Source organism: Indicator indicator, chromosome 12 (genome assembly GCF_027791375.1).
Source record: "Indicator indicator isolate 239-I01 chromosome 12, UM_Iind_1.1, whole genome shotgun sequence".
Lineage (NCBI taxonomy): Eukaryota > Metazoa > Chordata > Aves > Piciformes > Indicatoridae > Indicator > Indicator indicator.
This window is the reverse complement of record NC_072021.1, coordinates 8,608,970-8,636,606: the sequence shown is the minus strand read 5'-3', so window position 1 is coordinate 8,636,606 and position 27,637 is coordinate 8,608,970. Positions and strand designations below refer to the sequence as shown.

The following is a 27,637-nucleotide window of genomic DNA, read 5'->3' as shown; positions in this document are numbered from 1 at the left end:
GGACCCTCAAAGGTCATCCAGTCCATCCCCCTGCAGTCAGCAGGGACATCTCCGACTAGAAGCCACATCCAGTCTGATCTTGAATGATGCAAACCTGTCCTACTGCTCCTCAGCTGTGTGGCAGCATCTCAGAGCAAGGGTGCCAGGCTCTGAGCCTGACAACTGTGTGCCAAGCTCCTGCATAACCCTTCTGCCCCTACTGCCAGCTCCCCGCTGCTCCTGCACACACTGTGGAACCCACAGGGCAGGAGACGTGGGCAAGTTGGTAGAGTTGGATCATAAAGATCTTTGTCAACTGAAATGATTCTGTGGAAGTGCACAGCAGGGACTGCAAGGGCTGCCCTTGCCTGCCTCCAGGCTGATACCTAAGACATGATCAAACTTAACAGTAGGAGAGTGAAGAATGAAGCTGGCATTGTGGTGGCCAAGTACAACTGGCTATGCATGGAGTAGATGAGGGACAGATCTGTCGAAGCCACAGATCTCTGGCCGCCTCATAAAAAAGAAGACATTTAAACCCCAAACCCATCACTTGTAGTGCAGGAAGCAAGAGGCACTCCAAGACAAAGCTCATACTCCTCTGTCAGAAGTCTAAGCCTAAGGAGTGTAGAACCAGAAAGAGAAGCCATAATTGTACTTTTCAAGAGAAAAAAAAGCTTTATTTTTTTAAATTAGCATAGACCTGAGAGACCTTTTCATTTTAACAACATTCTTCATGCCCTGTTGTATCACATGCGCAAAGAAGGCATTAGAGGGCTTAAAACACTGAAAAGCTGCTTCTTGAGAAGAGGAGCTGTCAGAATTTAACATAAACCATTGAAGTAGTGCCTGAAATAAGCCCCCACCAATAAAAGCAATTGGTCAGCAGAAGGGGGTGGTTTCCTTTTGTCTGTGTAAACACACCTAGCTGCTCTCTCCAGTCATCTGCTACCAAAAGCCAGAGGTCAGGATTTTTATTGCTTAGTGCAGCCACTTGCTCCCCTCTTTGTCACTCTCCTGGCAAACCAGCAGCCCTTCCCCACAGGAAATTCTCTGCGCTAAAAATGCCTCCTGTGTTAGCAGCCTTTAAAACAGCAATTTCTTTGATAATTGATGATTTTGACTCAAACTATTCTATGCCCAGCTACTCTGTCATGCATTCAGCCTTGCTGCTCAGCTGTACTTCACCACAAACACTTCGCTCTGTGTTGCATAGAGCAGGGAGAGCAAAGGAGCAGGTTGCCTGTTGCAGTTTAGCTGCAGAACATGAAGAACACTTTGTGTAAACTCCTTTTAGCCATGCTGCCTCCTGCCCTGCTGATCCTGCAGCCACTTTGTCACAGGAACACCCACCTCAGAATAGGACACACCAAGGGAGGCCTAAAGTGAGTTCTGGTACCACTGAGGTGCTTCCCATCAGCCATGCACTGTGGAGTGTGGTCTGTCCATGGAATCAGCACAGCCTAAATAAAGTCAGCCTGCATGAGCTCTGGTCCTGAGCACAAAGATATTAAATCCTAGAGACTAAAAATGGGTTACAGCTATAAGACAATGAAGAGAGCCAATTCCAGATCTGCACAGACTGTCAAACCTGGAATTCAGTCTGGGTAAGTCCCACTCAACCCATGCAAGGCTGCAGAGTTCCTACCTCCACCTTACTAACATGGACTCTATGCATAACATTTCCCTTCTTAAAGTTCATAAACCTTTTTCAGGCTCTCCAGCTCTTCCAGAGAGTACTGATTGCTCTGGGTTTTGGCAAGCACAGCAAACAGGTGCTGAACCTGCTCTTTTTCAGTATTGCTAAGAAGGGCCAGCACCACCTGGAAAAAAAAAATACTATAATTAGCCCTGAGCTCCACAGAACCCTTAGGTTCCTGTGCAGCTTCAGTACCCATCCAGTCTACATTCTTACCTTAAATCTTTCTGCTTTGCTCAAGTAGAAAAGGTGCTGATATACAAGGCCAGGATCTTTTCCAACCAGATAATATTCCATGGACTGGATGAAAATCAAAAAGATTTCTCCTTCAAGTTTGTTGCTCATCAGTGCTGGCAATTTCTTTGGCTCAGTAACTGTCAGAAGCTCTGCACAAGCAGCTTTATCTTTAGTGGTGTTCACTGCATTTACCATCTGTCCAAAGTCATAAGCATTAAATGCTTCAGAAAGAGGCAGTTTCTCAGAGGTCTTCAGTGGCCCAGCCTTTTGAACTGCCTCCTTAGAAGTAACAGGATCAGTCAGAACATCTGCTGTGCCGGACTGTGTCTCCTCCTGGTCATCAGTCACCTTCACAAAGAAAACGGCAGCAGATCCTTTTACTGTGACTGTGTAGGGAACCTGAATCTTGCTGAAGTGCACGCATACTCCCATCAGTCATGTCACTCGTTAAAGGCAGCACCTCACCCTTGGCAGAGGAAAGGTGCCCATTTTTATCATCTTCTATGACACACATCTTTTCTGCCCAGAACAGCACCTCTCTAAGTCACCTTTACAGGTGTGTACAGTGCACTGCTCGGCACTCCACTGGAGAAAGCCAACTGAAGACTCCTAGGAGAAAGCTGAGGTGGACTTCATGCATACAGGAAATGTGGAGCTTGTGGAGGGAGAAAGCTCAGCATGGCCGAACCGCCTGGCACCCACTGAGCTTCTCCAGAGTGCAGCCTGGATGGAGTTTCATCAACCAATCACTAGAAAATTAACCCTGGGTTTAACTCCACTTGCTAAAATCTATTTCCAGCTACCAAGAGTTGTGGAATTACTCTGGCCTGACTCTACAACTCCTGGAGCACAGGGGATCTCTCTTCAGAGCATGCCAAGTGTTCTGGAAAGTCTGAAAGGTACATAGCACATAGGAGCTTAGATCAGTCCCTTCTGGGAAATGCCGCTCTGGGCTTATAGACAGTTTGTTCTATTTTCTGCTGTGAAGAGAGACACCTTGACTGTCTTTTCTATAATTGCAGCTTAGTTAAAATGAAGCAGTCTTGCTAAATCCCAGCTTCTAACTTCCTCACTTTTTTCTGCAGCCTGTTTTCATGAACTGCCTGGCACTACAGCAGAGCACAGGGAGGGCTCTGGAAGGGGGCAGCTGTAATTATCACAATAAAGATAACTGCTTCCTGCCCAACCCCTGGAAAAACGACCACTGCCAGCAATGCAGGTAGGGTGAGAGCTGGGCTGTGAACAGTGCAGAAACTTCCTCCAAGTGCTCCTCCAAGCACTGTGCAGGTCCTTCTGTCACAGCTCAGACCAAGGCTACCCCAGCTTACATCACACTCGGGGGACTTGTGACACTGAAGTGTTCCAATAAAGCAATTTGTTTCTGTCCTAATGACTGCACTACCCCTTAGGCCACTACTTGGAAATGACAGCAGCAAATGCCAGTGTCACTGTGCAGCCTGGGAACTATGTATTTTAACTAGGTACTTTAAACTGACAGGGAAGTAAGTCCCACATTCTTAAAGGACCATCAAAGCTACAGCCCCAAAACATCAGGTGACAGAAAATCCTTTCCCTGCCTAATTCCACCCAGCACTCTGCAAGGCTGACAATTTGGATCCAGCACACAACACTACATCACAGATTTCTTTCACAAGATCCCACAGCTGCTCCCCCCTACTCTTGGTCTGTAAGGTAAGAGTCCATTTTTGAGCCCAGTACCTTCACTGCTGGCAGGCCTGCTGAGCATGCACCTCTGCCAGCACAGCCCCAGGGGATTCCCCAGCAGCAGGGACTTCAAAGCTGCTCTTTGACAGCTGCATTCTGTACAACAGGTCTGTCAAAGCCTAAGCAGCTTTTGTTTGCAAGGAGCAGATCCTCAAGTTCACTGCCATCTAAATGACATTTGTCCATTTCTGCTCTGGTTCTGAATGCACTCCAAAGCTTTGCTGTAAAGCTGTGGACAATGACCACATTCTATGCAAGAATCCTGCTTAAAGGCCCTCAGAAGACCATGACAAATACAACCTCACCCCCCAGAACTCTACAGCTAAGAAGTGCAAAACAAAAGCTTTAATCTCTTCAAATGTGCGGCTTCTGGATTGCCTGCTTTTAGAAGTGAACAGGAATACCTCTTGTATGGTTATTTTCTTCCTTTGCTTCTGCTGACTGCCAGTCACAGCACTGCTGCCAAGGGTAAGCAGTTGGGTTACCTCCTCTAGTTCCTTTTTTGCTTCCAGGACATCTGGATCTATTAGAAGTACTCTGTTGAAATCATCAACACTGGCTTGGTAATTCTGTAGGTAGAAGGGAAAGTAAGTTTTAAATAAGTAAATCACCAGGGAAAGAAATCTGAACTACCAGCATGTCCTTTCCAGCTAGGGAAAATCAAAATAGTCTAAATCTGGGGTCCTTAGAGGGGGGCAAAGGAAACTGAGCCTGAGTTTGACTTATTCTTGTCATTTGTTAATGCTTTTTTTTTTTTTTTTTCCAAAACTGGACATTAGGAATTAAGAATTCTTAGACTACATTTTCTGGAGAGACAAAGTGAATGGCATCAGTTCTGAGGAAGACTGGAACATCACACAAATCAAGACACCTTGGGGGCTGGAGTATCAAAAATAAGGATGAAATACAGCAGTAAAGAGCAGGAGACCACACAGACAGTACAAGATGAACCTCATTCACTTGTGTGAAGGATCTCATGTTTTTTTTTCAGGTCCCCAGCAGTACTGTAAGGTAAGTCATTCATATTATCATGGACAAATCCTCATGTACCAGCTGAGCTATCTGCTCAGCACCTCAGCTGTAACAAAGGCATTGCCCTCCAAGGCCCTCACATTCTCTTTCCTGGAATGTTTTGTTCAGTGCTCATGACCAGGACTCAGGCTGCAGAGGCACTGCAGTAAGCCTGTATACGAAGTCTGCTGTACCATGAAGGAAATGTAAGTGTATGGAAAGTGAATGCAGAAAGGGGGCAGATTGCTTTAATTAGAACAGCTGATAATTAAGCTAAGCCATTTGAATTACAGATGTGAAGATTCACAACTACAAAGAAATGAGATTCTGGAAGAGACTTCTGAAAACAATCACAATGGTCAGGAAGCACCCAGCCCTCCTGAATGTCAGATTGCATCGAGACAGACTTCTCAAGCCAAATCACACAAGATGCCTGCACCCAAAGCAAGCCACTTGCTTTACCACAGAAGAATGATTTCTTCCCCACCTTCCCTGAACTACATCTCAGTAAATCTATTATCCCCACTCCTTTTCTACATTCATTTCCACTGCAGCTTAGTTAGTTTAGGGTCTTTGCCAAACTGCATGCTTTTAACTCTGACAGTTTTTCATTGCAGAGTCACCTGTCAGCCTCAAATCTCTTCTTTCTTCCTCTGTTTTTACAAATCACCCACACCCCTGGAATTAGCTTTAATGAAAGCACTCAATCCAACCACAATATAAGGGCTTTGGGAGCCCCTAGCTCAGGCTCTTCAGAAGGAAACCATGAACAATGGGTTCTAGATTGTGTCTTCAATAATACAGTAGTACTGTTTTTTCCTAGAATATTTATAAAAGGCAGGATTTATTTCTCCAGTTTCTGACACTCTTCACTAGTGTACAATTCCCTTTTCTGACTGGTGGAATCACTACATGCCTTTGCTTATATTTAGACTCATTTTTTTATCAACTACAGCAACATAAGAAGGTCAGAGATGATTAATACCTGGTAGCTGGGTACAGTTACAAAAAAGATTTTACACAAAACCAAAGCTTTGCAACTTCTTTGGTAATCAGTCAAAGCAAATTTCAAAATTTCATAGCTATGGCACCAGAGGAACAAATTAATCACAACCAAAAGCTCCTGTGGTTCCTATGGCTTGCACCTGAACGCTGACATGGGATGAAAACAGCTCAGTGTATTTCTAAGCACAGACAGACTGTCCTCAGGTGATTAGTGAGAGACAATCAGGTAAGTTTTTAAGACATCAAACATAAAGGAGGCCTGAGGGAAGTATTTGTTTGAGGAACACTGCTGAAACCTGGTGGATGCTTGGAGTGCTCACCTCCAGTTATCAAGAGCAACAAGGGAGAAAGACAGCACCACCCCTGTGTGATGGGAAGGAAAAGGCTGAGTGCTGACACTGTCCAGAGTGAGAAAGTGGATCACTGACAAAGGTTTGTAACATGTTTGGGGAAGGGAGTGAAAGAGAAAAGAGACAATTAAACCCCTGATTTAATAGGACAAGCACTCAAATATGAGCAGATATTACAAGACAGTTTGACCTTTTAGTGTGGGCAGATGAAGACAGACTTGGAGAGAACCCACTGTCATCAGCAAAGATACACGGAGCACCTTGCCAGAAAAACAAAGATACACGGAGCACCTTGCCAGAAAAACAAAGATACACGGAGCACCTTGCCAGAAAAACAAAGATACACGGAGCACCTTGCCAGAAAAACAAAGATACACGGAGCACCTTGCCAGAAAAACAAAGATACACGGAGCACCTTGCCAGAAAAACAAAGATACACGGAGCACCTTGCCAGAAAAAGCAGCCTGGGATACCCATAAGAGTATTAGAATGAAGTTGAAGCTGGGTGGATGCATCTCCAGTCCAAGCTCATTTATTTCAGTCCTCTCTTTTTCTACAATGACCACATGCCAGCAGGCAGGGGTTATGCTGCAAAAACATTCACACAGTATTTCATCTGTGTGTATTGCTCTGCAAAAGAAAAAAACCATCACCACTGCATGCTTGCTGTGTATTCCCCCCTCAACTGCAACTCCCTGATCACCTTTGAAGAGGATAAGCAAGTTTAGAAGTGCTTAATACCTGCCATGGTCTTTGTCCTCACCTGTAATCCTTTGTACGCTAGAGCTCTTCTATAAAAAGCTTTAATATTAGAATCTTCTAGCTGAAGAACATGATCACAATCCTGCTTAGCCTCTTCATATTTATACAGTTTCAAGTAACAGAGAGCTCTAACACAGAAAAAAAGAATACACTGCAATAAAAGTCAAGTCTACAGTGCTGTAGTGCCAACAGTATCTAAATGTTAACTGTGATACTTCACACAATTCAGTCTCAATGTGGTATTGTTCATGAAGTACATCAAAGCTAGTAAGTGTTAATAACATCACTGCACAGGCTTAGAGAGGGACAGACAACTTCAAGAAAGCAAAAATTCAAGTATGCTTCAATGCTTCAAGTTAGGCAGACATGTAAGTATTATAAAAGCAGAGCCTGTGACAGTAGAGCAGCTGATAGTGTCACACAGAATGGCTCAGGTTGGAAGGGACCTCAGAGATCATCTCCTCTGATCTCCCCACCAAGGGCAGGAACACCTCTCAACTAGACTCAGCTGCTCAAGGCCTCATCCAACCTGGCCTTGAACACTCCCAGGCAGGAGGGCAGCCACAGGCCCCCTGGGCAGCCTGTTCCAGAGTCTCACCACCCTCAGATTGAAGAACTTCCTCAGCTTCAGTCTAACCCTGCTCTGCCTCAGCTTCAAACCATTCCCCCTTGTCCTGTCTCTAAACACCCTCATGAAAAGTCCCTCTGCAGCCTTCCTGGAGGATCCCTTCAGCTATTGGAATGCAGCTCTTAAGGTCCCCCTGGAGACTTCTCCAGGCTGAACACCCCCAGCTCCCTCAGCCTATGCTCACAGCAGAGCTGCTCCAGCCCTTGGATCATCTTTGTGGCTTCCTCTGGACTCTCTCCAGCAGCTCTGTGTCCTTCTTATGCTGGGGACACCAGAACTGGAGGCAGGATTGAAGGTGGGGTCTCAGCAGAGCAGAGTCAAAGGGCAGAGTAGCCTCTCTTGCCCTGCTGGCCACACTCCTCTGAATGCAACCCAGCACACAATTTGCCTTCAGGTAAAGAAGTGCTGTAGATTAAACAAGCAATACTGCTTCTGCACAGCAGTACTTGGAAGTCTCCCATTCAAGTACTGGCCTAATCAAATCCTTCTTAGTTTGTGAAAGCTGGTAAGAGTACAGCATAAAGAATTATGCTGCAGAATTAGGTCAACCTTTAAAATAATCCTGTTGTACATTTTGAGCAAATCAAAGCAGAAGCACAGTCGTACATTTGCTTTTCTGAGTTTTTACTCTTCACATGTAAGATACTGCTACTGCACTTTGGATCCTCATTAAAATCATAGCAGTGTTCTGAAAAATGCTGCAAGCTCTTATGCTAATTGTAACTTTCACTAGAGCTTACTCTCTGTTTAAAGATTTTAAGATCTACATGAGTGGCATTAATACTTGCTCCCTTAGGAAAATTATGCACTTTAACAAAAAATCCATTTTGTCATCAGAAATAGCAACTGAGGGGTGGGGGGGGAGGAAATCCCTTTTTCACAGCAAGGACTGAGGGGATGCAAAGTCTGTATTTGCAGTGAGAAAACGTAACTATCTCCCAAGGAGGGGTTAGATTCTGGATCCTTACCTGTTCGTGTAGATGGTGCATTCCTCAGTGTTTAACTTCATGCATTCACTGTACTTGTTTACAGCTTCCTCATATTTACCCATCCTAACAAAATCATTCCCTTCAGTTTTTAGTGTCTTCAACTTCTCCTCAGCCTTCTCACCTGCAGTACAAAAGGATCACAGTGTTACCTAAGAAGGTCACTTCAATAAAGGGAGATGAAGAATCTACCCAGACTAAGAACAAATGCCCAGCAACTGGAGTATCTTTATAGGTCTGCACATGGCCATTTCTGTCCTCCAGGAAAGGCACAAACCAACACAGCCACATTTGGCACAACACTGGCACAACACTGGCACTTCCCCAGGCAGCAGAGTAACCATTTGGTTGGAAAGAATGGGAATGCACAAGCGAGATCTCTGCGCTTTCACCTGCATCTATCTGCCCCTTCTGTGTGGTGAGGAGGGGCAATGTATCCCCACTGAGATACCAATCTTGTTTTCAATGCTTGATCTGGAGCCTTCCAGATCAACACCATCACACCAAGGCGGCCATGATTTGATCTCATGTTCTTTCTGCAAGTAGCTATCCAAATTGTTATGCTACACTGCCAGCAACAAGGAAATCATCACATACATGTCAGTGACATCAGTAATACTCTGTTCATGACTATTTAACAAAGTGCTTTGAGGAACCTGAACACACCTAGATAAACTTCTTTTAATCATTTTCTTCCAGGTTTGTCTTCCCTCCTAAACTTCACATTATTTGTTGCACATGCTCCTGGCTTAGACTACAAGTTTTAGCTATGTTTGCAGTGGGAAACCAACCCTACCTGCTGCTTCAGGTCTCTGCTGCGAGCAAGCAACAATTAGTAACAGAGCTCTAAGGAAATTACAATGGAAAACACTCCTTCTTGTACCTTGCTGAAGAGTATGAGCCCCTTGTCAAGCTTCAGGCCTTAAACACCAAGTAAGCATGGTGTAAGAGAAGTTTAACCAATAATTAATCTCAGTGAGATTTTTTTCTCACCACATGCCAGTGTCCCACACGAGTAAATTACATGTGGGCTTGGGGACAAAAATTCAGTAGCAACATGAAACCAGAACAGACTTACACAAGAAACACAAGAAAATCATAACCCAAGTTGTGAGGCACAGAAAACAACAGAGTTGTTGCAAGAGGGCATCAGCCTACAGTGAGGTTTCACTGCTGAACAAACATTATTGCTGGCACACTTCTGGCATCACCTGTCCCTGTCAGATCCCACTGCATCAGTACAGGCCTGAGAAGGCAGCCTGTAGTCAGCTTTCTGTGAAGAGACTCACACAGTCTGCATTTCTTAGTTCCCAAAGCAGCCCAACCAAGGGCCATGCTACTGGAAACACTGAGATGTGTTTTCATCAGAATGCCACAGAGCACAGCCTGTGAAGACAGGGAGGGCCAGCTTCCTCCAACTTCTCTGGTGTTTCCAGGAGATGTTTATGTGTCCCATGGCCTCCCACTAGCCCAGGTTAACCAAGGACTCATCCAACCTGGCCTTGAACACCTCTAGAAAGCCTCCCAGGGCAACCTGTTCCAGTGTCTCATTACCTTCACTGGAAAGAATTCCTTCCTAATCACCAGTCTAAACCTGCCCTCCTCAAGCTGAAATGCATTGTCCCTCATCCTAGCACTACAAGCCCTTGTAAAAAAAGTCTCTTCCTGGCTTTCTTATAGGCCCCCATGGCTTCAGGTACTAGAAGGCTGCTCCAAGGTCACCCCAGTGCCTTCTCTTCTCCAGGCTAAACAGGCCCAACTCTCATCTAGCCCGGCTTTCCACAAGTCTCTCTTGTAGATAACTGATAACCACTTCTTAAAGCAGTTTCTCTCATGATTCAATTGCATTCCATGTTTCACTTAACAGGATTCTCTTTTGTGTCCAGCTCTACGTACGATTCCTCTGCAACTCCTCTTCTCTGCTGATATCTGCAGTACTTCTTGGGTTGTCCTCTGAAGCCAAGGTTCCTCCATCCCACCTGTGGAGCTGAGCAGCGACTGGAACAACTGGAATTGGTGGCAGTTTCTCCCTCCAACTGGAGCCATCCTGATCTATTAAAGTCTTTGTTATCCTGAAAAAGACAACCCTCTATTTAACTCAAGCTTGAGTAACTTACACTCAAATTAAACAACATGATGTTGCAGTTACTCAAAAAACAACCATTTATCCTTGAGACTAAGTTAAAACAAGACTGTCACAGCAGGCAGCAGTATTGCACTCATTTGAGATTCAGACTTTTGCCACCTTTTAGAGTATTCATGCTAGCATTCAGAAGACAAGAAGCTGATAACTTTAGCATCATCTGGAAATATTTAAGCACATTACTGCTTTTGCCACTAAGCTCTAACTGCTGCCTGCCACACACAAAGAAATAGGAGAAAGCCATTATACATTGATTTTGTTTACTTTTCTCAGCTGTCTATAGGTGTTATTTGTAACAACTGTAGGTTGCAATATCTTCAGACCTCAATTTGCCAAGGTCAAATGAAACCTCTGAGGCAACAATTCTCTTAAATAACCAACGCAGGCCACCAAGTAGATATTAAGTCAGAAATCTGTCCATCAATCATTCCTTATCCCCATCTAAAAATTCAAAGAAAACATACAAAAACTGTTTAGCCTTTCTTGAACACATACAGGTCAAATACTCCTGCACATGAGAGGTTAAATCCAAAATCCATTCCAGTGAGAGCTTCCCACTGCTGTGATACATTTTGGAGAAAGACCTAAGCAAACACCAGTAAAGCCAAAAGATGTCATGGTTCCATTACAATTTCTGTGGGTTTGGTATGTTTATTAAAAAACCCAAACAAATATCAATTCATTATGAGAATAATAGTGAGATAAACATCTTTTAATCTCAAAATGAGCTTAAGAGTCAAGTTCAACTGGTGATAAGTCTAGTATCTAAGAAAGGACAATTCTGAATTGGTTAACAAAGCAAATCACATTACTACTGTAGGCAATAAACCTGGAATTTGGGTATTTGGTGCATTTCTGTCTAACACAGGTGTAAAAAACAGACTACAGGAATCCAGACCCCAAACTCCCCAAAAACAACAAACTTGAATGTGCCAGGAAGAATGAGGCAGAACGAGCATTAATTACCCTCTAATTTTAGTAAAACTTTAAGGTTGTTAAGAAAAAAAACATGACACTCTAACATAAATGAAACAGCCCTAAGATTTACTCAGGTTGTTTTGTTAGAGAACAAAACTGTACACTTCATATTAAAAAGGCATTTTTTTTACTGTCCCATAGACAGTAAGAATTAGTTCTATTGTAAACCATGGTTCCATTTTCTTCCTGTTTAATGTTTCTCCATTTACCAGAACGGGCTTAAAAAGATGAAGAAACTGATCCAATTCATGCAAATCCACAGAAAGACTCCTGCAGTATTGGATGATCAATTGATTTCTTGTGATACAATAATTCAAGCATAGCCTTTTGAGCAATGTATACCTGCGTGCCATGGTTAGCTGAAAAAGCACAGGTATCCCCTGACAAAGCTGAGACAAATACACTGTTTCTCCACTACCCCCACCCTAACTTGACCCAAAACTGCAGTTTTGGTGTTTCTCACAAATTTATTTGTAGAGTACAATACTCCCATGGGACTTTGCAATAAAAGCTCCCAAGCTATCTGATGCAGAGCTGAGACAACTGGCAGGAAACTTTCATTTAGTCAATGGAAATGCATAAACATATTGCCCCACATTCAAGTTTCCGTCTGTCTACAGTGGGAAGCAAATAATGAAAGGCTCCCTCCAGAGGAAATGAAAACACATACAGTAGGAAATGAACTGATGGTCACAAAGACAGGGAAAGGCCATTTGTTACAAGCCTGCTTGAAATGACTTTGCCTTGATTTGGTACACACCATTCAAAGAAACAATCCTTCCAATTTCCCTAAAATACACCTCCGGATGACCAATAAAACATCCTCTAACCAAGATGATGAAAGCTCAGGTAACTGTTGACACTTGCTTTCAGCTGACTTCTCATTAAAAGAGGTACTTACATTCTTTATTATTGCCATGTGGTTGCAAAATGGTCTGGTAAAAGCTTTGTACTCTAAATGCTACTTGTTCCTTAAGTGAGAATTACTAGAAGTATCAGACTGAACACCTCTTCAAGTCTCAAATTTTTGGAAGGCCTGCTTAGTTAGTTCAGTACAGAAAGCCAGGCCTTACCACAGCCTAGGAAACCCACCCTCAGACACAGGTAGGATGAGGAGCTTTCCCTGTCAGCTTCCTGCAGCATCACCATCCAATTTCCAGCAGCAACTTCAAAACAAAGCAATCCTCCAGTAATAGCAGGTTGTTAAGACCTGATATTCCTAGTATTAAAAAGATTAAGTTACATTTTGTAGTTCTCCTTTTAGGTTAAAAGGCAGTAGGGGAACTATAATTCTTTTGTTAATTTTTAACAGTCTTTTACTTTGGAAATTGAGATTAATACTTTGGTAAGCAATTTCAGTTTAATTTATAAATGATAAAAGATTAAAAAGGAAATTAGAGTAAAAGTTCAGTTATGCACGAGGTCTGTGCTCCAGAAACTAAGAATTTGCAAGCAAAAATTAATTACTAGCAGAAGAGAAGAAAGAAGCAGCTGAAATAAGGTGATGGGTTGCCAGGGAAGAAAGAGTAATGGAGCAGTGAAGCTAAAAACATAAGGAAGGCCTAGAGAGGAGAAAAGGAAGCGTGTTAAGATAAAAAAGGGAAATAAGCTCATTACTAAGCCACTTACAAGTCAAGGAAAAATGTGAAAAGAATATCTGCAGATAAAATAAGCAAAGAATTTTTTAAACAGTGGAACAATCAGTTACCAGGACAAGCACTTCCCTTACCAATCCAGGTGTAGGTACAGCAGATCAGTAACAATTTGTTGTGTTACCAAAAGAGTTCTAAGAGGAGGTGATGAAGTACCATGACTTTCTTTGGTCACCTCTGGTTAAATAGGTGGAATTTAAAGATACTAGGGACCTTTTAATGAAGTAACAATGCAAATGTTCACAACTTTGCCTTAAAAACACAAAAGGTACCAGAATCCACTGTTAAAAGTCGTGTGTATGTGGGTTCCTGCTCAGTGGTTAATGGCTGTTCTGCTTTCAGAAAGTTTTTTTTTTCCCATTAAAATAAAGAATGAAGGAAACGGGAATGTAAAATCTTATCATTCAACACAAAAACGCTTACAATAGGTGAACACACAATTACAATAGTGTGTATACACTAATTTTGTACTACTAAAACTTAATGATAGAAACCGAGACCTCTCTTGGCAGCAAGAATTACTGTTGGAAGTATCAAGACTTCACTTAATATTCAGTTGTATTTTTTACACCTCTAAGAATCACTTAGCATGGAGCTACTTTGGTGTTCACACAACTGCAGCATACTCAAGGGTTCACACCACATAGATTTCCAACCACCACAGGAGACTGCTAATATGAAACGGAAAGAGAAATGTCAGAGAAAAGAGCATTGCTTTACCTCTTATCAAATACAAGTCAGGAAAGAACACAAGTTGAACCACCAGTAAACAAAGACTTTAGAATATTATATTTTTAAAACAAAGTGACCTGCTGCTGGCAGAGGAAAAGCATGAAGTGATGAGAAAACAACTCAATAAAGCAGACAGTCCTCTAGCTGTGATGACCCTGCCTCTGAGGGATACAGAACAGAGGGAGCATGTAAAACACAAACCCAAATTCTACTCTTCTGTTTGGACTACCAGCAGAAAATGTGTCAGTGGAGTTACCTATCAGCACTGTCATTTGCTGCCTGGATGCTGCTGTCTATCTGCAGGACTGTTTTATAATCAATGTAAGCCTGTTGATACCGCTCCAGGGACTCATTGGCCATCGCTCGGCGCAGAAGAGGCTTCAGGGAGAACGGCTGAAGCTCCAGAGCTCTGGGAAAACAAACAGAAGGGAAGTGCAGGAGTGAAACAGTCACTGAACAACATTAATAAAATTGGTTTATGATATACACAATTACACATCTGTGATTCCAGATGGGCCTTACAAGGAAGATAAGACCAAGTTATTTCTATCAAAACCCGAAGTGGCGTACAGCTCAGGATCATTTTTGGTTGTAAAAGACCTCCAAGATCAACCAAGTCCAACCTTATAACACTGGTAGTGCTTTTACTAAAACCTACTCTACTCAAATCCCTGTCTTCCATCTGGAAAACTGCTTTCATCACCAAGATGAATGAAATGACAGCTCCTCAAGAGCAAAATCTTAAGTTATGCCTACATCTAGGGGGCGTTCAAGCCTGTAGCGTCTTTGCCTTCATCATCTGCAGTTGTTCTTCCTCTTCCAACCCCAACACTGATTCTATGGTGAGAATATAACCCCTCAAAGCTTTGAATTACTGATTTCAGTTGGAGTCTTACACACTTCAAACCTGCCAAACAGACAAATGTGCTGGCTGTTAAATGTGCCATCTACTTTAACAAAAAACGTTAATAAGTCTGTTTTTTTCAGATGACATTTGCAGAAACTCTTCTGTCAGGCAGAATCCATACAGTAAGTCAAATATTGAGTTAAAGGTACATGCATCATTTATTTTTAGGTTTGGCGGGTAAATAAACCCCAGCTGATTAATAATATGATTTCTGTCTTGGGATCCTTTTTTTGAACCAAAAGCTTCAGTCTTACTAACCCTATCTGTGAAAATATAAAAAAAAAAAAAGCTACCTAGAAAGCCAGTCATCATTTAGTGGAAGGCAGTGTTTGGAATTTATTATTATTCTCTAACTCCTGTATCCTTACAAACCATAATAAGCAGAAAGAATTTTAGTTCACCTCCTGAACAGCCCTAATTACTGTTTATAACTATGCCAAGCATATATTTAAAAACCCAAAGCAACAAACCAAACACAGAAAACACACAACCATACAGATGCCTGAAAGCATTGTCCAACACTGTGATAAGCATCTGGCTTAAAGCTTTGACAAGTAAGTTACTACAGAGAATCACTGAAGTGAGCCTGCTTTTATATGAAGAATTCTAATCCTGCTATGCATTTCTGTGAACAGAAGCCTCAGACAGTAAACTCAATCTTACTCCTTCCCTAGGTTCCATGTGATTGTTTACATAACTGTCAAAGATCTCTGTCATTCAGAGAAGCAATCAGACCTTACTGAAGACTGTCCCAAGTCAAACTGCAATAACAACATATCAGTTAAAAGTTTACTCATCATCAGGAATGTTGCTGCTCTACATCGGAGGTTGTAATTTACCTGTTACAATCCTGAATGCAGTCACTGCAGTTCCCTTCTTTGAGATAACATGCTGCTCTGTTGGAGTACAAGATACTTAAACCATCTGGACTTTGTTCTCCTAAAAGAAGTTACAATTAAAGTCAAAGATCATTATTAAAATAACATGCTCCCTGTAAGTTGCAGTGCAGTGATGCAGTTTGCTGACAAAGCAAAGCTGTAAGCTTTCCTTTATCATGTCACCTGGAACATGTAATTATTCAAACACATCTCTGTCCCAAGGAAGTTGGACTATTTCACTGATCTTTATGTGTTTTGTGTCATCTACTGAAACGACAAAGAATTTACTGCACAGTTAACTCCTGCCAAAAATCCAAGGCTAGGCTGGGCTGGGCTAGGTGACCATCTGAACAACAACCCCAGAGTGAAGCACAAGGTGTTCCACTTACCTAGGCCAGTGACATACTCGATTGCCTCTGAGTATTTGAGCACAGCTTCTCCGAACTGGCCACTCTTAAATAGTTCGTTTCCTTCACTTTTGAGCTTTGCTGCAGCAGGAGGAAGCGAAGAACTGTCACCACCAGCCGACTGACACCCTGCTCCATGCGACCTGAAGATCTCAGATTCAGGGCTTGCACTGCCTTGGTCGCTGTGTAAATAGCCATTCACTTCTTCACGGTCTGACGAATGCTTTTGGGATTTTTTCTCGGATTTGCCTTTTTTTAATCTGCTCTCGGGGGAGTCCTTCTGCTTCTGTGTCTCTCTGTCCTCCGCCTTACCACCTCCTCCTTTGCTATGAAACTTTCTCTGCGCGTTGCCCATCGCAGCCTCCTCCTCCGCAGCCTCTGCTCTCACTGGCACACCGGTTTCTACGAGGAAGTTAATGAGCCGAGTTAGAGCTTGCATCATCAGAAGGAACTATCATCCTGGCAGCAGAGGGGTGTGCAGCCAAGGAACGCGGCACCAATCCTTCAGGCAGCCTGATGTTAGCAAGATTTACCTCAGAAAACACTTCCAAGAAGAGAAAATTTCCTCCTTACAAGTAACTTGCAATTATTACTCACAAAGCATCACTATGAAACCTCATTTCTCCTTGATGGGCACACCGTGAACCCCTCTTCTGTAGTGCCGGAATGGTACAGAGTTCGCCTTGACATTAACTGTTTAACTACTGGCTATTACAATACTGAAGTTTTGATTTTCCAGGCTGAAATCCAGATGCTGTATGTTAAACGCACAGCTAACAATCCAGTAATGTTGCACCCTTCAAAACATTCCTCAAATATAGAACAGGAGGGATAAAAGCTTATAAATCATTCCCAGAAAGGCTTCATTTAAACATAATATCAAAAAGCGTTATATAGATACTGCTGATCATTGAAATTTCCTTATTATTTATTACTAATTTAATTAGGGAAAAGAGTATACTAAGGGTATTAACATACATAGATATCCCTTATCCGACTGAATTCCTAGCAGATTACCACCACAGTATTCAGAGAGAGGTTTCTGCAGAGAGCCTGACTCTGGTCACACAAAGGCAGCTCAGTGGTTTGGTACCATTAGGAGACTGGGGTTCAACTTCCTTTATCTTCATGTGTTCATTGGTCCAACAGAATTTTTTCATCCCTTCATGTATTGGGGTGCTGGTTCCAACTGACATGAACTAACCTTCTGAAGCTGACTGAATAGGTTGGACTAGATGATCTTGAGGATCTTTTCCAACCTGGTTAATTCTGTGATTCTGTGAATATGGATGAACTCCAAATGACAGAGACGTTGGGGAGGGTTTAATGCACAAAATGTTTCTGAAATCAAACTGGACAGGATGGGAAAGTGTAAGGTTTTTAAAACAATAGATTTACTGGTCTGTAACAGACAAAAGCTCCATCTGCCTCCTTCCTAGCTGAGATCTCCAAAATAGCATGTTTAATAATGAATTCATACTTCAGAGTGGGAACAATAAGGTAAATCTATTCTACCCACACAGACTTTTTATGAAGTTAAAAGTAAATTAATTATATCTGAGACTTCCGTCTACCCACCCATCCATCCAGTTTGAAGAATTATCTGTAATATCAAATAAATGTTTCATTATTCCACACGCAATAATTCCAGGCAGTATGTTCTTTTCCTAAAACATGTTCAGGAAATCAACAAGAACAATTCAGAGTGTTATCATCCCCTGTTTGTGCTGGAAAGCTGCAAATCAGTTGTGATGATGACAGCTCTCTTTATTTAAGGGCAAGAAGGCCATTACTGCAGAGAAACCAGGATACATCACAGAATGGCAGGGGTTGGAAGGGACCTCTAGCGATCATTGAGTCTAACCCCCCTGCCAGAGCAGGATCACCCAGGGCAGGTCACACAGGAACACATCCAGATACATTTTGAAAGCCTCCAGAGGAGACTCCACAACCTCTACGAGCAGCCTGCTGCAGGGCTCCAGCACCCTCACCATAAAGAAATGTCTCCTTGTGTTGAGGTGGAATCTCCTGTGTTCCAGCTTGTACCTGCTGTTCCCTGTCCTGTCACTGGGCACCACCCAAAAGAGCCTGGCCCCTTCGTCTGGACACCCACCCCTCAGCTATTTATAGATCCCCTCAGATCCCCTCTCAGCCTTCTCTTCTCCAGACTAAACAGCCCCAGGTTTCTCTTTCTTCACAGGATGTATCAATTGATTAAACACCTGGACTGACCTTGCATGTGTTTCAGTTTGAACACACAGAGTAATTTATGAAGCTGCCTGCCTCCCACATCTCAAACCCACTCCTGTACATCACAGGAACACGTGCCACTGAGGTCAGCTGACAATCTTCCCTGTGTTTAGAAGCCTAACCTTTCATCAACAGAATGGGAGTCTTCCTGTGGAGGTAGAAGGCACTTAGTCACCTGAAATCTCCCAATGGAGGGCAACCTCAAATTAACTGACATGTGAGGCTAGGGACAGGATCCAGCTGTTCTCCCACAGTTTTAGCTGAGAAAATTTAGTGGGTATTCACAGATTTTGAAAAATGGGTTTTCCTTAAGTCTGTGTGCAAACAATCATGCATTCTTAAAGCGATGTCCAGTTTGAAAACCCACAAGCTGGTTTCATTTCAAGATAAAGACTTACACAGCCTACAGAAAACACAGAAGTCACTTGTCATGAAGAACCAACAGAAAGCAGAAGACTGGAAATCAACCCAGGGATGCTATTCTGTTGTAGGTTGAAGTCCAGACAAAGAGCTGAATCTAAACCCAACCTGCCAGTGCAAGCCTCGGTAGCCTCTGTTTCCTCACTTCCTCCCAGTCAGGTATTCTGATTGTGCCAGCACCTTTATCTCAGCACTCTTAGACACACACTAATCCAGAAGCAGGAGCTGCACTTCAACTGCTTGTAAACTACACACAGCACAAGAATTACATGATGTTTGTCCTCAATACATACTTGCAGAGCACACAGATGAACTCTTGTATTAAAAATCAGGGGAAAAACAAAAGATTAATAATTTTCAAAGCAAATAACAAAACAGTTACATGCTACTTGGTCATTTTTACACTGTTGGATTCAATCAAGAGAGGAAAAATGCAGAAGAAAAATGTGATGACAGGAAGGCAGGAGAGCTGTGTGAGAGAAAGAGCTAAGAAATACGAAATGTTCTCAAACACAAGAAATCCCCCACTGAGCCAACAAAGGGCAGGTATAAATGACACAGGACATGCGCAGTAGGTATCCATAGCAATGTTTTCCATCTGCTTGTTGTACCCTTTCTATAGCTAATTTCAAAGGTTTGCAGTAAAACTGGATTCTAGATTTCAACTCAGATCTAATCTCAGTCTTCAAAGAGGCAAATACAGATGACTTGTGTGAATAAACATTGCAGTAGCAAAGGCAATGATTTCCCCTAATTTCCCACTGATTTTAAGTAAGGAATGACAGGACATACTTTGATCTCCACCACTTCTGTCACGCTTTTCTGTATTTTCCTCTCTTTCTCCATCACCTTCTGAATCCTCTATAAGTATTCTTCTTCCTTTGCCTTGAGTCTCAGCTACAGGCTTCAGACTTTCCAGTTTCTTTTCAATCTCTAACAGACTTTTCTGCAACAGAGAAAAAACAGCAATAGCAGAAACCATTTTTATGGGTATATAAATTGTAATTGATATACAGAAAAGAAATAATCCACATAAGATCTTGAAGAACCCACCTACTTGCGGGTTAACTTTACCACTCTAACAATAAAAGCTTGGCATCCCTTTTGAATTTCTCATGAGTTACATGTCACAGCTAAACCCACCTATCCAAGTGGAGCTTTTTGAGAGATATTTCCAAGTAACTTCCATCAGCTAAGACACTGATAGTGGCAGCACATACAGCAGCAAAATTGCAGAGAATGCCTACAGATTCTCACAAGTAATGAACATTCTAGGATTCTATGACTGATTTCCACCACAGGCTCCTATGGGGTTTTGGAAAACTGATCATTGGCAAAGAAGATTGAGTGTGTCTTCAAAACTCATCTTTAGATCAAACAACATAAAAAGTACTTGCTTTATGCTACAACTTCATACAAGCTCTTTTTAGTCATATTCAATTAATTCCTTAATCTTTACCTTAGCTAGGGCATTTCCTGGTTCAACACACAACACTTTGTTCAGATCCTCTATTGCTGTCTGGTAACTCTGCAGCTGACTGCATACAGTGGCATGGCGCATCAGAGCTACAACGGGACACAGTGCATTACTGAACTCTTTAAAGCATAAATTCGATACAAATACAGGATGAGCTGCATAAAGCTTCCTTGACCCTCAAATAGTTAGAATTATTTTGAGAGGCTACTCTCTTTCCTTAGTCAGGCTTGGACCTGATCTAAAGATCAGTCAACTCAACTAACAACATGAACGTCTATTTGTTAGAAATAAAATAATGCAGAGAAGGTCAAGTTTATGTTCTCCTTTACCTTTTATGTTGTGAGGTTCCATATCTAGTACCTTCTCACAATCCTGCAAGGCACTGTCCCAGTTCTGAAGTTTGATTTCTGCTTGAGCTTTGTTATTATATGCAGCTGCAGTGGGTATTACTGATATACTCCTGAAAAGAGGGAATATTGACCGTGGTAGGCTTGTACTTAGAAAATCAAACGCAGAAACATTTCACTCGTGGAAGCTGAAAACAGTATCACAACAATATCAATGCTGATACTCTACCCACAATAGTGGTTAGGACCCCCTCCTGAGAGGCCCAAGCAACCATCCATCAACTGGATTTACCATCTTCAGAGGCCTGCTGCTTGCCAGGGCTTTGATTTGAGATGTCACAGAAAGATGCCATAGCACACCTATCACTGACTATTACCTCTTGCTGCCATTCCTGGAGACTTGAATGAAACTGCCAAGTGAAACTTCTGAGAGTATTGAGAGTAACTACAGAGCTTTGGTGTTACAACAAAGAACATAGGGGGCCACATGGTCTTCAACTTGATCTTGCTTGTAAAAGGGAAAGACTCAGGCGGCACTGGATGAATTGTGCAGGCCAGTACCCACGTGTGTGGCTGGTACTGCAGGCAGGCTTCAGCTTCTATGGCACCAGGATCATGTCTGAGGAGTAACAGCAACTGTGATGCACATGATGAATGGTGCAAGAGATGGATCATTGATGTGATTAATTAGAACTAATCTGTAATGAACTTAGTTTCTCCACACACTTTATCTTTTTCTTTGTGTAAAATTGCCCTTGAATCTCAGTGGGTTTGGAAAAGCTGCAGAAATCCGTGACAGCTGCAGACTGCATCCTATCACTACTTCTCTATCATCTCCATTGTCAGGATGCAACACTGCTTGAAGTATTCTTCTGTCAAACCTTTCTGCCCTTTGGAAAATAATGTAATTGTCACTAGGTGCTCCAGTAAGAAGTTGCTGTAATTGCATTGCTCTAAAAATAATATTCACAAGTAAGATTCATTCAAATGAAAGAAGCCAACAGTATTTCCTCACCGAGCATAGTATGTCACTGCTTCCACATAGTCACCAGTGGCAAAGGCCTCATTGCCCTTTTCTTTTTCACGAGTAGCAATAAAAATCTTCTCTTTCTTTGTCATGCCTGGAAAAAAAATATTTATACAGAACAACTAGCAACTTACACAGTGCAATCAAATCACTGACAGCTAAAATCTGCTGAATTGCATCATCTGTATATTATTCTTTTGAAAGAATGTGGATTACTAAAAGACAAATTTGTAATTTATTTTCTACAATTAAAACCTAAATTCTTGTGATTGAGAGTGCAAGGTGAAAGTGGTTGGCCAGCCTCTGCCATTGATTTAGAATAGCAGATGTATGCTTTACTGCTTTACCTAGAGCTCTTAACCTAAATACAATAGAAATATTTTCCCTGATCATTACACCAAGACTAGATTTTTTCCAAATAAGTCTTCAAGCTCAGTTGACCTCCTTGTGACTTTTAGCATCTCTAGGGGCTTTTAAGTCTATAATGTGCTTCTACCATTTCTATTGACACTCTACAACACAGCACTACAATTACAGAATAAATATGTTTTAAGGCATTACCAGAGGTATCTATTTTCTTTTGGATTACAGGTAGACTTGGCCTACTAAAAATTCTTGCTTTTGAGTTACTTTCTTCACAGGCTTCATCAATTTTAGAACACTCCTTTTCCACATCGAGCCTTAAATTAATACAAATAACAAATTCAATGATGCTGCAGAGTCAGACTCTTCTCCTACCCAAAAGGGATGCTGTACTTCCACTATAAACCTAAGGAAAAGAGAGAGAAAGGCCTTGTTCCATTTTCTTTGACTTGTTAGGAAAACACTGTTTAGTCTCATCTCCTGTCCTTGGGTTGTTTCATGTGCTTCTGCTTGTACTTACCTCCACTCTTCTTCCTCCTTTCTGGTTAAAACCAAGAAAAATGTCTGCCTCACCTCCTTGCCATTTCCACAGATGGTGGCAGCAGTCTCAACCCCAGCCCTGTCCAGTAGCTCTGTTAACCTCTGCCAAAATACCTACGAAACAGCTTCAAAGCAACTGATACAGTAAACGTGAGAGAGATTTCAAAACAGCATCAGACACTTCCAAGGCTACTCTGACGCAGCTTTTGAAACCAGTGCCATAGTCCTATAAAACAAAGCCAGCAATAACCAATTCCTACACCATGCAGAAGCACTCCACTGACTGCTTGTCTGTGTAGGATTGAATGAAAAGTTGCCTTGGCCTTCTACAAGAGGTTTAACAATAGGAATAATTTCTGCCTGAAGCAGAGACAGTTTTGAGACTTTATTATGGGCTCAGTGCAGGAATTCATCAGTTTTGGTTTTAATTTAGAATTGTGGCTTTAAAAGTACAGAAGATCTAATTTAAAAGCCCATGCTGAATAATCTTAGAAGTGCTTTAAAAATTGGGATAAATGAAACTAATTGTAATTCCTTGCTTTTATGTACCTCCACAGACTTTATATGTTAGATGTTGAAAGGAAAAATGAAATCTGAAAGAAAATCACCTTTTTATTTGTATTTTTGCTGTCTTGTTATATTTCAAGCGGCTTGTAGCAAAGTAGAGATTAAGTTGTTCTCAGCTGTTAGCACCACAATCATAGTCACAGAATGGCTTGGGTTGGAAGGGACCTCAAAGATCACCTTCAAGATCCCTAGTTCCATGGGCAGGGACACCTTCACACCAGACAACACATCATTTGCATTTTAACAGAACCCCCCACATCTCACCAAAGTGCTGCAGTTCCCTGATATGCTGACCTTAAATATTTTAAAATCCAACAACCAACTTCCATTACTAAACAAATAAATAAGAATTAGTAACAACTTCAAGCATTGAACATACTTGTCCCATTCCTTGTAATCCCGTGGGATGTTTCTCTTGTTTCTTTGTTTGTTTTGTAATTTTTTGGTCTGAAAGAGAAACAGTCAGCCTGTAAGACCATTTTTAAAAGTGGAAATTCATAGCCTTTTTACAAATGTTGTTTCTGCAATATGGATTGCTAGCAACTAACACTACTCATGAGTAATCTCAGCATACTCTTGGAGACTGAATTGCTCTTGCTTTGAAGCAGCATGCACTTCTCAGATCACTGCCATCTGAGCAGCTCTTCAGTCTCACACTTTCTCTCCACTGTCCTGCTACTTACCACAGAGGAACTGAACAAAACTTTCGAATAGGAAACTGCTCTTCTTAATTAGTACCTTCTGCTACCATCTTCCGAATCATCCTTTCAACACAGCAAGGGAGACCTCAGTCATGGGAAAACCCTTCACAACCCTCTGATGAGGTGCTTGACACCGAAATTGAACAGTAACCTTAGTTTAAGCTTGCCATGCCCAAGAGAACGCAAGACAGGTTTTGATAGTCCCTGGAACCCTCACAACATATTTACAAATGTTTGACTTCAAAACAGTGTCTGAACTTGACTATTTCATACTCCACTCAAGCTAATTCCCAACATGATTTACACACATTCTAGCTTTTAGACAAGCTCCTTCTCTGAGCCTTGTCTTACCCCAGATTTATTCTTAGGACCTTCCTGTAACAATCAGTCAAAATTACAAGTTCAGCTGACTTTTGGAACCTATTTAGGAAATAGATTTTTTTTAAAAGCAAGGATGAAAGCAATAAAAGTTAAAATAAACCTTGAAGGATATGACCAGGGTGTAACAAAAATGCATCTTTAATCTAAACTGTGTGTGTGTGTGGACTGCTTTGCTAGGACCCTTAGGTTGAAAGTTGGACTTGATGATTTTAAAAATTCTATGATTCTATAATTCTCTTTCTGTAGCTGGCACCTTTGGCATCTCTTCTCCCTCACTCATGACACAATACTTCTGATATGCCCCTCCCGGCTTGTTGACTTGAACAATACTTAATAGCAAGGTGTGGTTCCAAAGAGGCATTCCACAGTGGAACACCCAGTTCAAAATACTCCCCTTCCACTCTGTCCTGGCCATTCAGCCCTCCTCTTACCTTGTACTCCATTGCTCACTGGGTTATACCAATGTGATTGTCTGTAGAGTTGCAGATTTACAATTATCTGTGTCCAGACAAACACCTGACAGTGGTTACAAGTACACAGCCTAAGCATCTGTGCCAGCTAGACTGAGCTTGTGATAAACTGGACCCAAGGAACAAGTAGCAATTTCTTAAGCTAGCTTTATGGTGGTGGCACTGCAACAAGGAAATCACTCTGCAGGTGGATGTAAACACCTGTATTTACATAATGCAAATGGGACCCTTCCTGTAAACACTTGTGACTATCCATAATGTTAGGTTAAACAAACTTCAACATTATAGAACTTCAGAATTACTCTTAACGTTCTCAGTCTTTCAAGAAGCTAGACAAAATGACATGTTAGGAGGAGGAAACTCCCAAATATGGCTTTCTGAAACATGAGATATCATTGGTATGCATCCTGTTGGGTATTACAAACTTATAACACTAACACTTAAACCTTGTATGGAGTACAAAAGTGACAAAAACTTGGCTAGTTGCAGGGTGTAAAATAGGAGAAAAAACTTCTGAATTAAAAAACAAAAGAAGCACATGAGGAAACTGATACCTAGGAAAAACTGTCAATGTTTATTCTGCAGTTCTGAAGATTCATGAAGTATGCTGCATAGCTAAGTAAGCATAGCTAAAGCTGGAATATCAGCTCAAGGTACAAAAGGCTACACATGCACCAGGGCAACGCAATATAGAACTGGCTATGGAGTAGGGCAATTGGTGCAGAGGATACAGCATCCACGTGTGTGTGTTTCATGGTATTTATTTTGGACCGGCTCCTGTCCGGGCTCATGGAACAAAAGCCTACTGGCAGGTAGAGAAATGCTCCTGATATAATTTATCCCAAAAGAACCTAATTCATAGGTTTAAACACCACTTTGAAATGTGACTCAAAGAATATAAAAGAGTATTAATAGAAATCTGCTCCCAAAGTGAATTCTTGGGCAGAACTAAAACATTAGTACAGGACACATGCTGGTACTAAGGAGGCACTTTTGTTTAAGCATGGGTCTCTTGCAAGGGAACTTAGAGGGTTTTAATTTCTGGTTAACAAAATAGACCTTGTGAGAAAAGCTTGAAGACTAGAAGTTTGTACATAGAAAATGTCCGCATTTTAGAGAGCCCTGCAATTAACATACACTAGAAAACTGGAGATACCTGATTAGCAGAAAGACAGCTGCTGGAACAACGAACTGGAGGCAGGTTATCTCCTGTGTCATGTACAGTGTCTGTTCTCAGCAACTTCTCATCATCTTCATTCATTTGTCTCACCCAGCTCTGAAAATAAACAAATAATGCATCTATACCTTAAAGCAATACAATAGGGTTGTTGTAGACCATGAAATATATCTAAGAGATATCCTCATAGTGCACTGCTCTTAATGGGAAAATTAATTAAGACAAAGCACAACTATGCTTTTTTGAATGAAAAGCAATCTATCAAAAAAATCTGCAGAGCATTATATATTCTGTGACATTAATTCAAAATAATAAACAAACAAAACCCAACATAATCCTTTGACCATTTCATCAAATAATTACATTCTACTTAGGTATAAGAGGAGGAAGATTGATACATCGAAGTGATTCTATCAGTGACCATTATAATTTAGAGTTCTACTGTACCATCAGTTCACCATTAATTGTTTCCCATTCTTCAACTGTGAAGTCAGAGTCTGTGGCTGCAGGTTTGTCTTTTCTTAGAGCTCTGCTCCTTGGATCTAAAAGCTCAAGACGCTTTTCACAACACAAAGTAAGTTCAGGATAACATCCTTCTTCTCCAGATCTTTAAAATGCAAAGGTATCAAAGTTAAAAAAATAATTAAAACTGCACTGCATCCTCCATATTTTCCTTCCTGTGTAGTCTCTGTATAGTCACCACAGTGGCTGCAGAGTACCGTTCTCCTGTTACAGTTGAATTCTACTATCACCTAGTAACATTTTTGACCAGCAAATTGTAGTGAGTTCACTTTCAACCACTACCCAATGCACACACATACAGAGTTCAGATTTATCATCACACTGCTCACAGAAAAACGTTTTTGTGTCATTTTCAGCAAAAGTTAAACAGGCACAGCCTCTGAACTGACCACAGTAAGGCGAGAGTGCTTCATGGCAGAATGGAGTGAGCTGCTCGCACCTTTTGGAACTTTTTGGAACGTTGAAACAAAACATGGGTTTCTAGTGCTGAGAATTTGGACACTTCTAACATGTTTCATGGTTTCAAATTTTTAAGTTAGAAAGTTACCAAGAGGTTCAAGACAAATAGAGTATTTAGGCACAGGTTCCTTCAAATTTTACAGAACAGGAATATAATGAAAGTAAGAAAATAAAATGTTTACCTTAATACCCTGAGAATCTTTTCCAGGTGTTTAACATCTGTGCATTTCTCAATAAACTTGTAGTCCAGATGACCAATAGGTATTTGATACGTTTTAGTAGTTCCTTGGTCCAGCAAAAATGGTACTGAGCCTTCACCCATAACTAAGTATTACAAGGAAAAGAATCTAGTGATTCTGTAAGAACTCAGTGATATTTTGAAGCAGTGCTAATTGGAGGAATAACCCTGCTTATGCTCTAAAGCACTACTCTGCTATGCAAGCAGATCTACTGCCACAAAAGGGAATTTTCAAATTTGCAGACCTGCTCTTGACAGACATTTACTAACAGAAGTGTGGTTATATCTGGTTTATGTTTTGAAAAAACATAAGACTCATATATAGAAACTCTACTGCCATTACAAGCAGGACATTTAGGAAGAACACATCTGTGTTGGCTGTGAGCAGGGAAATTATATGCTCAGCCTGCTGGCTGAGCTGAAATAGGAGGTCAAAAGGCTGAGGACTGTAAGGGAGTGTGAGAGGGAGATAGACTGGTAGAGTCAAGCTCTGCCCTTCCTGCAACAGAAATGTGAGCCCCTGCCACACCACACCCAGGATCAAGGGGCCCCTGTATCCTGTCCTGGCCAGGTGGAAGACAGAAGCCCAAATGAAAGGGGTGCGTGGAGGCAAGTTCAT

The 27,637-nt window shown here is 41.6% G+C and overlaps 1 protein-coding gene across 1 annotated transcript; it reads right to left on the bottom strand.

Moving 5' to 3' along the window:
- Window positions 1-1,670: 1,670 nt before the first annotated feature.
- Window positions 1,671-27,102, bottom strand: SPAG1 (sperm associated antigen 1). The gene is made up of 18 exons (XM_054385472.1): window positions 26,963-27,102; window positions 26,247-26,406; window positions 25,779-25,898; window positions 23,450-23,517; window positions 22,162-22,280; window positions 21,589-21,694; window positions 20,556-20,686; window positions 20,209-20,315; window positions 19,542-19,695; window positions 16,062-16,481; window positions 15,634-15,733; window positions 14,144-14,296; window positions 10,279-10,454; window positions 8,365-8,506; window positions 6,770-6,896; window positions 4,045-4,209; window positions 1,895-2,263; window positions 1,671-1,802 (listed from the first exon to the last, which is right to left on the bottom strand). The coding sequence occupies exons 1-18, from the start codon at window positions 27,100-27,102 to the stop codon at window positions 1,671-1,673; spliced, it is 2,889 nt and encodes a 962-aa protein (XP_054241447.1).
- Between the last annotated feature and the right edge of the window lie 535 nt (window positions 27,103-27,637).